The sequence below is a fragment of the Galeopterus variegatus genome, unplaced genomic scaffold (assembly GCF_000696425.1).
Source record: "Galeopterus variegatus unplaced genomic scaffold, G_variegatus-3.0.2 Scaffold249, whole genome shotgun sequence".
Lineage (NCBI taxonomy): Eukaryota > Metazoa > Chordata > Mammalia > Dermoptera > Cynocephalidae > Galeopterus > Galeopterus variegatus.
In genome coordinates, this window is record NW_007726360.1 from 464372 (window position 1) to 479853 (window position 15482).

The 15482-nt window shown below is 34.8% G+C and overlaps 1 protein-coding gene across 1 annotated transcript in view; it reads right to left on the reverse strand.

Moving 5' to 3' along the window:
• The window catches only part of CEP120 (centrosomal protein 120kDa), an 88814-nt gene that overhangs the window by 18514 nt on the left and 54818 nt on the right, over positions 1 to 15482 (reverse strand). Inside the window, exons 16-18 of the mRNA XM_008566519.1 lie at positions 12329 to 12421; positions 11198 to 11359; positions 7644 to 7766 (exon numbers count right to left, since the gene is read on the reverse strand). Coding sequence (XP_008564741.1) covers positions 7644 to 7766; positions 11198 to 11359; positions 12329 to 12421 — 378 coding nt within the window. The remainder of the gene's footprint in view (positions 1 to 7643; positions 7767 to 11197; positions 11360 to 12328; positions 12422 to 15482) is intronic.

Genomic DNA, 15482 nt, shown 5'->3' on the forward strand with positions numbered 1-15482 from the left:
TATTTATTTATTTATTTATTTATTTATTTTTTTTTTTTTCGCAAAATGTGGAACACTGAAAACAGTGAAATGTTTTATCAGAAAGCAGTTTACTAAGAGAACAAAGTCAAAAATATTTTAAGAATGTTAAAATAAACTCAAGAGTAAGAAAAACGATGTTCCTTAATAACACACAACCTTTATTTTCTATTTTTCCTCAAATATATAAAGAAAAACACTAAATTGATTCAATTAAAAATATGGCTATTTATACTTACAGCAGGCAATCTGTTGTACATGAACCAAAGCCAACTTGGTTATGTTTTGGAATGCACTCAGTGTTTCAAACCAAGTACCAAACAAATTCATGAAGCCAACAGACAGTTTTACTATTAAGTGATAATGTAATAATCTGCTTGAATTACATTAAAACACTGTTACTCTAAACTGGTCTAATTTTTTTTAGGTCAAGTCTAGTTTTTCCCAAACATAGAGCTCCTAATATTTTACAGGAAAACAAAAACGAAGACACTATCCAAAAATTCAAACTTCAGAAAACTCATATGAAAATAAAAGTAAAAGCATATTGCCAAATTCCCTTCACAAAACACCAGAGCATTCTCTGCAGTAATATATGACTACATGGAGTCAAGGTCTTTTCTGCTTTACAAATCCCTAGTGCTAGGATTTAAATGTGTTGACATTTCACAACTAGACTCAAGCATCTTAAATTAAATAATACACTGCTGAGATTATCAAAAATAATCTCTTCCACTTATGCCCCTAAGATTTATACATTTTACTTGGTAATTTAACAACAGGCCATACCCAGAAGAATAGAAAAAATCTTTTTACAGCTGTGGGATAAAAAGGCAATATTCAGTTATAAAAGCAATTATATCCATGGGTCTTGGAAAAGTCTAATATCCTGGATGTACCCAAGAATGAGGGTTGAGACAATGATGAACCTAGAAGGATTATTAATACCCAGTGGACCAGCTACATCAGAAAAAAAAAACTGTCTGGGCATGCTATATCAGTTTTGCCATAATTATTAAAATAATTCACTTTGTATAGTTATTCACACTAATTTAAAACATATGTATAGTTATACATATAATTTCTTTATTCTTAAATAAAAAACCTGTAGCTAGCAAATTTGAAACACACACTTTATTCTTTTAATTCATTCCTATCACCAAATGAATGGTTCCTAACTTTTTTTTTTTAAGAATATAGATGCCTCTGCGATTCTAAAGAAATACACAGACCTGATTCCAAAAAAAATGCTCACAACCAAAATTTTGATATAATTTCAGGGCATTCAAAGACCTTGAGTTAAAAGGTCATATTGTAAGTAGATCTGAGACTTCTGGAAGCCTTTGCACTTGTATTTTCATTTAGGTTTTCCTGGTCCATGACATGAGGTAATGTACCATACGCCAAATTATATATGAAAGGAAAATTCAGCTCAAGACCTAGTGTCAATTCAGAAGTCGGTGAAGACAAAAACAGACTAGCATTCACTGGTTCCCAATTTCCCTGTTTCTAGAATCAATATACCCACAATTCTGGTTCTCTATTAGAGGTATGCCATTGCCATCTCTAATCCCCTATTCCCAGGTCTAACATGTTATTAGGAACTATAGACTTCTCCTTTGAAATATTTTCAAATTTTAATCCTTTATATTCCTGCCACTTCCCTAGCCCAGGCTCTTCTCAATTTATCTGACTATAAGAGGTTCTTTTGTCTCCCCAACTTCAAATCTGCCCTATCTACAAATCCTGAGAACCACCATTAGATCAATTCACTCTCTACTAAAAATTCTCCAATAGCCATTTACCTACAGTATTGGGACTTAACTCCTCTGCCTAGGACTCCAGGTACTCCAAAATATAATTTCCATCCCACCTGCTCAACCTACTTTTTTTAGTATTCCTCAACAGGAAACACTCAATTATAACCAGGTTTGTGTCTACTACACATACCCCGACCCTTGCCCAAGTTACTTTCTGAGCCTACCAATACTTTTTCTTCTCTGCTTAACTAAATCTCAAGTCTCAGCTCAAAATTCCACTTCTACAAGAAGCTGTCTTAAAACTACTAGATTCTGAACATTGAATGGTTTCTCCTTTTTGAATTGTGAAGAGTTTCTATTACATTCTTTGCTATTTGATTATTCATGGTCATTCATCTCTCTGAGTCATCTCCCCAATTACATTACAAACTCTTTAAAAGTGAAGTCCCAAAAGGATAATGTACTTTTCCTTTACTCTCTTTTCATCTTTCTCATTTGCCCTATGACAAGGGTGTGCACACAGTAGACACTCACCAAATATTCTTTTTTTTTTTTTTTTTTTTTTTTTTCTTTTTCCGTGTCCGGCAACGGATCGCAACCCTCAGTGTCGCCCCCGGACCGGACCGGGACTGGCAACGGGATCGCAACCCTCGGTGTTGCTCCCGCGCCTCGCTCAGCCAGTGAGCGGGAACCGGTCTGTATGTGGGATCCGAACCCTCGGGCGGGAGCACCGCCGCGCTTCCCAAGCGGCGCACTATCCAGTGCGCCACTGGGCCGGCCCTCACCAAATATTCTTAAATAAATATTTTTTTTGCTTGATTAAAAACATCTATATTTTTCAACATATTTTCTTTGTCTTTTCAACTTCTATATGCTACTAAACTATACACTTTCCATATTTTATTTTTTTTAAGTCCAAATCATTTTCAAGCTATGTAAAAAAACATTTCAGCTATCAAAAAATCAGAAACTATTATTCACTTCTTACATAACAAAAGGAATCCAGAATTATATTTGGTAAAACTGTATCTTAATGTTAACTTATTTTTAGACCACTTCAGTGAAAATGGGACTATTTTTGTCATACTGAATGAAAAAAAACCAAAAAACATCTCAATCAGACATAACCAGAACTTACAGACTAAGTCAGATACTTTTTCACATATGTCTTCCTTTCTGTGCTGTTATCTTTGTTACTATTTAAGAAATAAGATTCTGCCCTCTTCTGGCTCCAAAAATATTTACAAAAAACTTTCAGCAGAGCTGAAAAGCCTTGTTTTACTAGGCACTTAAATATGCTGGATGAATTCTTTAAGTCTAATTATGTTAGACTTACAAGTTCAGTTATGTGTTTCTCTGTCTCTCAACAAGTTCAGGATACTTTTAATATGTTTAATGACTTTTATCCTTTTGGTAAAAGTGTAGTTGGAAGAAGAAATTTAAAAAATTGTTTAAAATTTATTTCTTTGTTGGATATTATCTAGTCAACCAGCCCATATTCACAGATAAATAAGATAATGCTTCTGCTACAATTCTGATATCTGGTCTCTGAATTTATACCCAAGGTAAAATGGAAATACTTTCTGACACCTACTTAATAGATCTTGTGAGAATCGATGAAATACTATCTATATCTAATGAGTGCTTCAAACATTTTTGATAGGTACTACAAAATTAATATTTATAAACACAGAAAACTTTACTACTTGGTTTTTATCAAAAGAGGGGTGGGAAATATCCAGCTGGATTCAAGTTCACTGGCAGAGAAATGAAGAGATGGCCAAAAATGAAGAAATGAAGAGACTGTCCAAGTATGTAAGAGACAGAATCAATAAGACTTTGCAGCTAAGTGAATGTGGGGATAAGAACAAAACCCAAAGATAGCTTAGCAGTTGACAGGCTGCAGAAACATTTATTGAGATCAGAGACATTAGATGAAAAACAGGTTTCGGGGAGATATCTGAGTTTAGTTTTGGAAGGCAGCTATGCTCACCACTATACCACCACCACCACTTGAGTTTAGTTTTGTACATTCTGGGATATCTCAAAGACTACAGTTTTGACCTCAAAGGGTCCAGGAGGTTAAAACTGTTTTCATAATAATATTAATACATTATTTGTCTTTTCCACTTTCATTCGTCTATTAGTAGAGTTTTCCAGAGGCTACATGATGTATATCACAACAGATTTAAGGCAAAAGCAGATATACCAGCTGTCTTCTATTACCCAGACACTAATGAGATTTGCAAAAAAGTAAAACAGTCTCTTCTAACAATTTGCTTTTTAAAAAAAATAGTTGTTTTTCATAAAAATGTTATCCTTGTTACTATACGTTGGGTTTAATATTTTAAACCATTTCCAGTTTTAACTTCTAGTACAGCAATTACCAGTAGACACAAAGTGTTTTGGAGTCTTTAATAACTTTTAATAATATAATGGGGTCCTGAGTCCAAAAAGTTTGAGAACTGCTCTTCTTAGGCATTCAGGAAAAGATGTTGAGTAGGCAGTTGAATAGATGAATTTGCAGCTGAAGAGACAGGTTGTGTCCTCTTACATACATATTCTACATACTAGACAAATGATTTTTTTTTTTTTGTATTGTAAAGATCATGCTACTCTCCTACTTTAAAAACCCTTCAACGGTATCCCATTATTTATTTAAATTTTATGTTTGTAAGTATAACAAAAGTAAAATAAATAAAATAAACAATGCCTCAGGTTCTGCGCTAAGCATTTTACAAATATTAACTCATTTAATTCTATTATCAACCTAATTATCCCCATCCAAAAGATATGGAGATAAGTACACAGAAGAAAAGTAACTTGCCCAAGGTGACAAAGCTAGCAGTAACTGGCAAAGCTAGGATTTGAACCAAGGTCTCTGGCTCCAGTATCTGTGGTATTAACTACTGTTATGCTACAACTCTATTAGATTAAGAACAAAACCTGTTCTCCTTGCCATAGCTTTAAGGGCCCATATTTTGAAACTCATCTTGCACATCTCCTCCCCTCATGCTCTAAGCTGGCCTTCTTCCTATTCCTCAAACAATCCAGGCTTAGTCCCACTTCTGTGCCTTTGCAGGTGACCCCTGGACACAATTCCCACAGCTCTTCACATTGCTGGCTTCTCTTCTCACAGATCTCCATTTAAATGTTAGTTACCTCCTCAAAAAGGTCTTTCTTAACCACCCTATGTGCAGTGGCACCTGTCCTGCCATGCCACCCACACTGCCACATTCACTATGACACCTTCCTTTTTATTAATTTTATTATGCTCAGCATTAAGAAAAATGATCCTGTTCATTTATTTGTTAACTCCTCTAGAATGGAGCTCCTTGAGGAGTTTGTTTGTCTTGTTCAGCGCAAGGATAATAATAATCTTAGGAATATAGAGGGTATTCAGTAAGTTGCTGATGAACTAATTAATAAGAACTTAACATATTAAAACCATTTTGTATCAAGATGAGATAGATACAAACAATATGCCCTCCATTAAATTTTTGCTGAATGGATGAACATATGAAAATTCTGAGTAGCAAAGATTATGCTGGTTCATCACCACTATTAACAAATATTTATTCAGTACTACAAGGTACAGTGCTGTGCTAAGCACAGGTAATATGAAAATTGCTACTACATGGTTTCTGCCTTGGAAAGTTTACAATGTAGCTTGGATTGTGGTAGTTCTGAAACAGTCACAATGAGTATTAGAAGTTCCTAAAGGAATTTATCCCATAGCCTAAAATTAGATTATAATATCCTAACTTAATCATTAAGGTTTTGAATGCTAAAATTATGAAATTAACTTCAAAATAGATGTTGAAGCTATTCACACAGTCTTTCTCCCCTACCACACTTAAACAGAGACCAGACACTGCTTCACTCAAAGCACTCTTGGCTGCTGCTGCTGTCCGTTAGTCCACTCTCTCAAACCTGTAAGTCTATCTCCTGCTCCCAAATGTTACTTTCTGATTACTACTCTCCCATATTCTTCATCAAAATTATTCATTTCTATTAATATTAACATACATTATGCCAATCTTATAAACTTGGGAGTAATCTCTCTCTTACCAGATAAAATTTGAATTCTTTAACTTAGCATCTAAGACCTTCCCCAATATGGCCGAAAATCACCTTTCCAGCATTTTCTTATCAGCCTGATTTTTATTTTGTAAACTACAACTGTACTGATTCTACTCTAGGCTCAACTTAAGCTAATATCCAAATATGCAACAGACTTTTTAACCTCTATACTTCTGTTCAATACCTCTTTTAGGAATAACCTCATCCATATATATCCCTATTTAAAATTTCACCTATCCTTTAGGTTCCATATCAAATCTCACTTCTCTGTTATGCCTAATGTGTTGATCTCAGCTAGAAGTGACTTTATTTCCCTTTGTGTTCATAGCATTTCATATGAGAAAATTAGCTAATATCTATCATTTGCCTGTTGCTATAATTATCTGGGTAAGTACATTTTTTGAAGCTTTCACAGCATTTATCACAGTGTCAAATAGTACCCATCTTTGCTAGATAATGAAAAACTAGTTGTATCCATCATAATCCTGACAGGAAACTGGAAATCACTCTAGGTCTTCAAATAGAGGTAACCCAGTGATTAGCAGCAACATGAAGTTCCTATCTCTCCTGGGTAGGGAAGCAACAGAAGAAGGTCGTGCTACCGGGAACCTAAAAACTGGGGTTGTCCAGTGAACTAGAACCACAGCGGGGACTGCCCAAAGGGAGCTGGAGAGAAGGGCTATCTGGTGGGAGATGGAACCATAAAAACATGCAACTACTGCCAGAGAAAATAAAAGAAGCCTAGGGAAAGAGAGAGAGAGAAGGAGGAGAAGGAGAAGGAGAGAACAAGAACATGAACTACCCTGGCACCCCCCAACTCCCACCCACCAATCATCTGCTAGCGCCCCCTAGTAGCTAAATCTATGGAAGCAAAATGGAAAGGAAGCCTTCAATATAAAGCTGAGTGGAAAAAGACAGGGAATGGCTGGCACAACAATTATTTACACTGTTAAAGGTTATTTTCCTGTGTATGCTATATCTTTTAACCATGCCTAAAAATGATCAAATCATAAAATGTTAAGAACACACACTGTCAAACTTAGGTTGTCTGTTGGAACACTACATACTTTTAAAATGCCTAGCATTTGAACATTCTGTTTGTGGGAGAATCCCAATGAAATTGAGAAACCACAGAAAACAAAATAGGATGGCTTCTAACCACAAAAACACAATAGGATGGATTCTAACCACAGAAAACAAACAGGATGGATATCCCTTCTTCCAAGCTGAAAGCTAAAGTGCAGGTCTGTGATTTAAAATGAAAGCTCCTGTCTAGGACACTGAATCTAGAAAGTAGTGATACACAGAATATTCATAATGGCTAATGACAGTTCAACAGTATGGCACTAAAACTGACAGTTCAACAGTATTACACTAGAATCAGAGGCTACAGAATCCAGCAACATGGCAGTGCCTGCACTAACAGGCGCACGCTTCTAAGTAGATTGTTTTGTGACAGGATACTGGTTTGCTTTGCTTCCTCTTCTTTCTGCCATATTTTGAAACTGGTTCTTCAGTCTCCTACAGTTTTGTGAATTCCTTTATTCCTAGTTAGTTCTGTTCTTTGCAACCAAGGACTCCAATTAATATAAGCTATAACTGATATAAGCCAAGAAATTCAAGTTCTAACAATGTCATGTGCCTTGAATTCTCTGATATGTTCTTATTTGATATTAGAACATTACAGTGAAACATTATTACATTGTATACAAAGGTATTATTTATTAATTTTATACACTGATCACTGAGACTAGTTAAGCTGTCAAAAACTGACATGGGTACCTTTTCCAAGGTGAGAAGATTTATTTCAGACTGTAGACGAATTTCTGGTTTGTTGCTTTGCTGATCCTTGAACTGCTGGAACTCTTTTTCCAAAATCTTATACTTATTTTCAGCATCATTAAGCTGTATTAAGAAAAAGTACCTATAGTCATTTTAAAAGAATGATATGCAAAGTTTAATATTAAAATTCAATTCAAGTGTCATTTTTTTTCTTATTCTAAAGTATATTAATAGTAGAAAATTTAGGAAATACATAAAGCATGAGGAAAATAAAGATATCTAGTAATTAAAAACTCAGTAAATCAACTGATTAACAATACACAAAAACTTTTGAATAGTATAAAGATTTCTTATAAAACCAGTACAATGAGGACGTTTTTGTTAAATTTTAGATGGCAAATGAAAAGGTCACCTGATAGAAATACTGATACTTTCTTTACACTTTTCTTAAGATGTCACATGAAAGAAAAGATTGAGCATTATAGATATACCAGATTATCCATGAAAATAAAAATAAACTCAATTTTAATGTAGTACTTATTATAGTTTGATACTGTATGAATATTACAGATTCAAATACTATTACAACTTAAGGCAATTTAAAGATTATTTGGTCCAATTCTTTCATATTTATAGGTAAGAAAATTCAAAGTCAAAGAACTAACTGAGGCAGTGCCAAAGAGCTAGTGAGCCAAGCAGTAGCAGGGGCAAAAATAGAGTTCAGATCTTTTCATTCCTTAGAAAAATGCTCTAAATCAAAGCAGTCAATACTTCCTAAAGAAAAAAATAAAAACTAAAAACGAGGCTGTCTTGATTAGACACTCTGTAATTTCCTTACAACAGTTTCAAATTTTTCTTTAAAAAAGTAGGGTATAAAGATTTTTTTTCTTCAATCTGGGATTTTTAAAAAATCAAATGCAAGAATAGATTATATATCAATATGCTTTCCCAAAAGATATACTGATATGACTATTATTAGGTAAACTAGTTATCTCTCTCCTAAGATGTAAAACTTAACTAAATTTGAAATACTGAGAAAATTTGTGGCAAAAATAAAACAAATCATTAATAATAAATAATTCTAATTAGGATTTATCTAGCATCTTTAGATAATGAGGTATGTTTCCATGTAACTGAAGTTTACCTTTTTTAACATCCAAAGTTGAATAGAAACCTTTCTAAAGTATCTCTCTAACTTTCATGTTTTAGACAAAAGCTAGTAAACTTAATATTACATTTGGTAGTTTCTTTACCATTCAGGGACATCATCATAAACAATTATTGTTGTTACAATCAGGTTGTAAAGCAGTAAGCTATTCAGGCATGCTGAACTCTTTATCCTTTGAGAAGTGGACCATAAACTACATTGATTTTAAATTCTTGTATCTGCTTTTATCTGTTTGAGTATAGATACTTTATCTTCATCAGCTCTCACTGACAGTGTGTTTAACTGTCCCTTCTACCCCTCAGGATAGAATTGCGTGAATAATGCACATAACCTGGTCAGAGTAAGGGCCTAAAAACTGTTCCTATACCAAAATGTGAAATGTACACAGTCACGGACTTAGCAATTTGAGCATCTTGGAAAATTTCCCTCACCCTCCGGCCCCCATTTTTTCTGCAGGTATTAGAACAGTGGTTTAAGAACAGGGGTGTTTCCTAGGTAATTTTTTCAAAATACCAGTTCTTCTCACCAAGGTTCTTGCTATGAAGATGTAAGCTAATTTATACCAGTCTAGGACATGACACAGAGGTGTATTTTTCAAGAGTGGCCCCTGGTGATTCTAATACTTGTTAAGAGCTGAATCTTCCTGATAAGTGGAAGAGAAGCATTACTAGTAAATCCCATCACAATTGCCCACTTTTATAACTTTATCTTTCATATTTAAAATGAGACTCCCACAGTAACAATAAAATTCACATTTACAACCACATAAATAATGTGACCATAACTGACCCTGAACTACTAAGGAAACTGTTCTTCTTGATAGAATTTATCGAAGACTTTGGAGGAATTCATCATATGTATCTAATCTACATGAAAAATTTTCAAGAAAGATAAGCTAATTTTTAACGGCTCGATCATTCTATTTTTCAGCAAATATTTATTTAGTCCCTATTATGCGCTGACAAGTGGGCTGGGCTCCAGGCACATAGCTATAAACGAAAGTAGTTTTCATGGAGCAAACAATCTGACAGAAAATAAAAACAAACATAGAACACATCATAAAGAAAAAGAACAGGAGAATAATGTTCCATGAAAACATAAAACAAAAAGTTGACCTAGACTTAGGAAGCAGGGGTCAGGGAAGATTTACTGGGGTAAGCAATGCTTTAGCTGAAAACTGAAGGATGAACAGAGTTCACTGGGCCCAGAAACAGCAGCACACATGAAGATCCCGTGAGTGAAGTGAGTCTGGCATGCCTGAGGACTTCACAGAAGACCAGTGTGGCTGGAGAGTACACAGCAGAGATGAAAGTGAGGAAAATGAGGTCAGACAGAGAGGCTGGGTCCAAACTATGCAGAGGCTTATAGGCCAAGATAACGATTCTGATATTCCTCCTATAAGCAGTGAGAAGACACTAAAAGATTTTAAAGAGGAGGGTGTCATGATTCCCAAACTTCAAAAATATTCTTGCTGCAACACGAGGAGCAGATTAAAGGAGCCCATCACTGAAACAGAGAACACTTACAGGAAGAAGGTCAGGTGTAGATAGGAGGATCATGTTGGGTTTAAAATGCCTTAACACATCAAATGTCAAAAAGAAAATCAGATATATGGGTCTAGAGTGCAAAGGTAAGGTCTTGGATATAAATGTGAAAGTCCCAAACGTACAGATTGTTTTTGGAGTCATGGGCATGGATAAAATCGCTTTCTAGAAAGTAAGCCTTAAGCCTGGAGAAGTCCAACATTTAATTGCAAGATAAAGGAAGACAGCCTGCAAAAGAGCCTGAGGGGTGGCCGTAAGGTAGAGGAAAACAAGGAGAGTGGTTGTAGAGAAGTTGAGAATATACAAAAACAAGAACGATAGTGCTGATGATGTTAATAAGTTTTAAAAAGATGAGGAATGAAAAATGCCTACTGAACTTAGTGACTTAGCCCTTGGTGGCTTCTTTAACAATTGGCTGGCTGAAGCAACAGGGACAGAAAGCAGAGTGGGATGGGTTGAGAATGAATGTGAAGTGAGGAAGTGGAGAGGAGCACTGACAATTTTGTCATGAAATTCGGTTCTTCACTGAATTTGGTCCATTGCTACATGAAGATATCTATGTTTGCTAAAAGGAGACTTATAAAAAACATTTTATGTTGGAAGTCACTTGAAATACAGTACAATTTCATGCAAATAGCTATGAGAGCAGAAAATTATTCCGATACAGCTTTTAGCTTTAACTTAGGAAAAAGAAGATCCAACTTAAAGTTTATTTGACTCTTAATGCAATACATATAGTGCAAATTACTGTAAATTTTATCACTTTTTAGTGAACTATTTCTATTATTTCTAGAATGCAAATAAACTCTAAGGGTAAAAAGATGACAAATATTTTATCTAACCTGCTTCTGCAGTCGGTGTTTATCCTCTTCTAGCTGCTTGATCTTTAACCTTTCCAGTTCTATATGGTGAACACAGTCTTCCTTGGCCCTACGGATAGAGTCCTGAAGTTCTTGCAGGTTCCGTTCACGTTCTGATTGCAGTTCCTTTTTTTCTCGTTGAAGCTATAAACAAAGGCATCTTTAAGAGGCTGGCCTATTACTACCCGTTCAGTATTCTATTGTCCTTATATTTATTTTCACATCATTTTTAGTCATTAGAGAGTTAATGTTCAAGTGTACTGATAATAAAAATTTTAAATCATTATCATTTGATACTAATATACAAATATATACAAAATTCCATATATAACCTGTATAAATTCAGTTGAAAAGGCCCTAACCACTTAAAATTCCTATTTGAATAAAGCCCCTTTTATTATATAAATAAATAAGCCCACATTTCTTTTCTTCTTTTAGAAACTTTTGATTCTCTACCGAATCACATAGAAGGCAATAGAGCCTCAGTATTAGAAACAAATCTATAATCATTTAGATATCCTAGAAAATTAATAACAATAAGGTTAGGGTGATTTGCTAAGAAAATTTTAAGAAACATCTTTTGAATAGGGAAGGGGCATATAAATTTAAAGTGGAAGTAATTCTAATTATCTTTTGAAGTGATTTCTATAGAAATTTTAAAAAAACCTTTAGGGTAAGATTTAGTAAAACCTAATAAAAATGCTAACTAGGCATAATACTAAAATAAGTTCTCACCCTTCTTGGGATCTAATCTTTAATGGGCAAGAAAGAGAAAAAAATTCCCTTCTCCCTGAAAACAAAATCAGGATTCTATGCCCCTGAGCCCATGGAACATTATCTCTTCTCCCATTCCTTCCACATAATAGGAAAGTTAACAAAAACTTCCACTATTGTAGAAGTCAGCCAAACCTGGCTGAATGATAGTTAACAATTTCAAATAACACTTTTCTACTTATTCTTAACATTCTAACATGTAAAACACACTTTACTCCATAAAGTCTGAAAGATAATTTCCATGAAATACATTTGTATAGAGCAAAAAGAAATAAATAATATAAACTTAATATATGGATTCTTTGTGAAATAAGGATCTATGACAGATAAATGTAGTACCTCTGATTCTGCACTGGCAAGCTGCTGCTCTCGCTTCTCTAAGTCAATTAGGGTTTTTTGAAGTTTTCCTTCTAGGATAGTATATTCAGCCACCTAAAATATAGTAAAAGAAAAGTTACCTTAACTTCTCCCCAAATTCAAAACACACACAAATTTTAAAATACCTATCATTTCACTGGAACAGAGGATCTGACAATAGAAAAGTCACAAATTATACCCACCAATTCAAAGCAGGAATTCTTTCTACTATACTCTGGGGAAGGAAGCCCATCTAGCTTCTGCTTAGATATCTCTAGTGATGATATTCAGTCTCCCGAGGAAGCCCATTCTCCTACTGGGCAATCAGACTGCTAGTAAAATCTTGTGCTCCTTAAAATCTGCCTTACTCAATGTTCCAGTATCCCTTTGAAGCCCTCTCATTCACTTATACTCTTTTTCCTTGGAACTAATCCTGTTGTTAGATCAGCTAGTCAATTACAAGTCAGCACTCTTATCAGTTCAGGTCTGACCTTTTACTCCAGTTCCAGTAATCAAGTGCCTCCTTGGGTCCCTAGCCTACTACCCCAATTCTTCAGGCCTAAAGTCCTGGTCTGCTCTGTCTTTAAGGAAATGAGTCCTATTCAGAATAAGGCCTACCTGCACAGCCTGTACTGGATGCAGGACTTTCCTGGTTTCTATCTTTCAATTTAGACTGATCATTTTTATTAGGACTTCCTGAACTAATTTTTCTACCCTCTTCAATTAGTCTCCAGGTCACAGACCCAATTCTACACTTCTCTTTCCTACTGCCAGTAAAGCTCTGGTTTGATGTTCCTTAGAAGTCCACCCTTTAATCCTATTTCTACCCTTGGACAGAGAGGAAAAAAATGTATCTTCACATTTTGACACTGGTCATGGTGATGGCCATCATGTCTCCTCCTAGTCTTTTTTTCTTCCCCAAGATAAACACAAGTTTCAAATATTATTCACATATTATGATTTCCACATCCTCTAATATCTTGGATTTAATCTAGGTCCGAGATTAAATCCTTTCCAAAATATGATACTCAAACGTGATCTTACTAGCTCAGAGACCAAAGTCTGTGTACTGCTAAAGACTAGGACAACCCATGTCTATTAACTTAGTCTAAAATTACATTTGTTATTTAAGGATCCTAGTCACACTATTTGTTAATGTCTCTCAGGGAACCACGGCTGAAAAAGTTTACAGGATCTAGTCTAAACTTATAATGGAATTCAAAGATTGTTCACACTCTGGCCAATCAGCTCCTCCTTATCTTATTTCTTGAGACATGACCTTCCCTCCCTCTACCCACATCAAACTACATACAATTTTCTTTATAGACTATTTCAAACTTCTCTGCCTTTGCTCAAGTGGCTTTCTATGTTTGAATGCCCTTTGGGTCCAAATGACAATATCTACTAATCTTCCCCAAAGTGAGAGCATGATCTTATCTGTGAAACACTTCCTCATGCTCCCTTATGTAGAACTGATGTCTTCCTTCTTTGTGGGTACATGATAGCTATCTTCAGCTACCTGATGGGCAGTCATATGGAAGACAGAATAAACATTATCTCAGCTGCCCCAGAGGGCAGAACAGAAACCAGGTGTGTGTGTGTGTGCACGTATGTGTGTGTGTGTGCACATATGTGTGTGTGTGGGTACTCCTTCCTGTAAACTTTCAAAGTATGAAAGAAGTTATACGTTGTTTTAAAAAACTTCAAGTGAATAAAATAAAAATAAATTAACATAAAAGGCCCATACATAATGGGCATAAAAAAATACTATAACTCAAATCTACCTTTACAATATGACTAATTCAAATAAACAGCTCCATCACTTATTAGGCCAACATCATATTGTGTTTTCTGACTGGAGTTATTAACTAGTGTGGATCCCATAAGTTCAAGCTGAAGTGACAGAAGATGTACACATGGAAACCAATTAAAAATTTTAACTGAAAAGATCATTACTACCAAAATGACAATAAGCCAAAAATTACTTGATGAGTTTTTTTTCCACATCAGAAAATTCAATTATAGCACAAGTTGGATTTGCCACAGTTCTAGTAATTCAGTAATTTTATTAACTTTTAAAACTTTGCTGTGATTTGCATTTTGCAAGCTTCAACAATGAAAAACTCTTCTTTAACAGCATGAGAAAAAAAAAAATGATTCCAGGATAAACTCAACTTGTCTTAAAGGATAAATGAAAGATTCAAAGAATTTGAATATTTTCCACCCTCCTCAGATTCAATTAATACATAATGTGCAAGATTCAATATATAATATGCAAAAAATTAAAATATTTTCCACCTCCCTCAGATTCAATTAATATGTAATGTGTAAATATTACTTAATATAAAGCTTACTTGTAAGTAATAGCACAACTTGTATGTTTAAATACATGTGCAGGCTAATTATCTAGTTATTAAAATTTTGGTTATTATCTGAACATTTCTTAAGAATAGAGGCTTTGAAGTAGTCTCGTTATTTTTTTCTTTTAGCTTTTTAAAAAATATCCCTGGTTATTCAAGTTTTTAATGGTTGAAAATTAAGTTAGACAAAGCTGAAATAGTTATTTTAAAGTCAAAGGCCAGGGGGACTTCTGCTTCCACCTGTAAAAGACAAACTGCCCTCCTCTATAAACATGAATTGAACAAACATACATGAAACAACTGTTTTCAGATACTGGGCAATAGGCAGCACAGGACTATGATCCTTAAGAGACAGGAAATAAATGAGGCAAGCCCTACACTAACTCTAGCTTACTGCCTGGACATGGTTTCCAGACTGTGGCTTGAGGAAGGGGAACACAACCAGAGCCTAGCAATCTTGCTGAGTTGAGAAAACAGGCTGGAGAGGCTGAGGCAACTAAAATTTGTTGACTGGAGGGAGATGCAAAGACAGTGAGCACTGGAGACTGGCAGCCCCCGCACATCTGAGGCTGAATACCAATTAACCACCACTAATGAGAGTATATTTAAAGTCCTAAAACTGGAATATCTGAAGACAATCTGTCAGGGCTGTTTTATTCAATAACTTGAGTATAAATGGATAAATATAGCATTTCTGCTTTCCAGAATAAGAATGGATGGTCTCATGTTATCATTTTTAAAGATGTGATTTATTTCATAATTTAATTCTTAAAAAT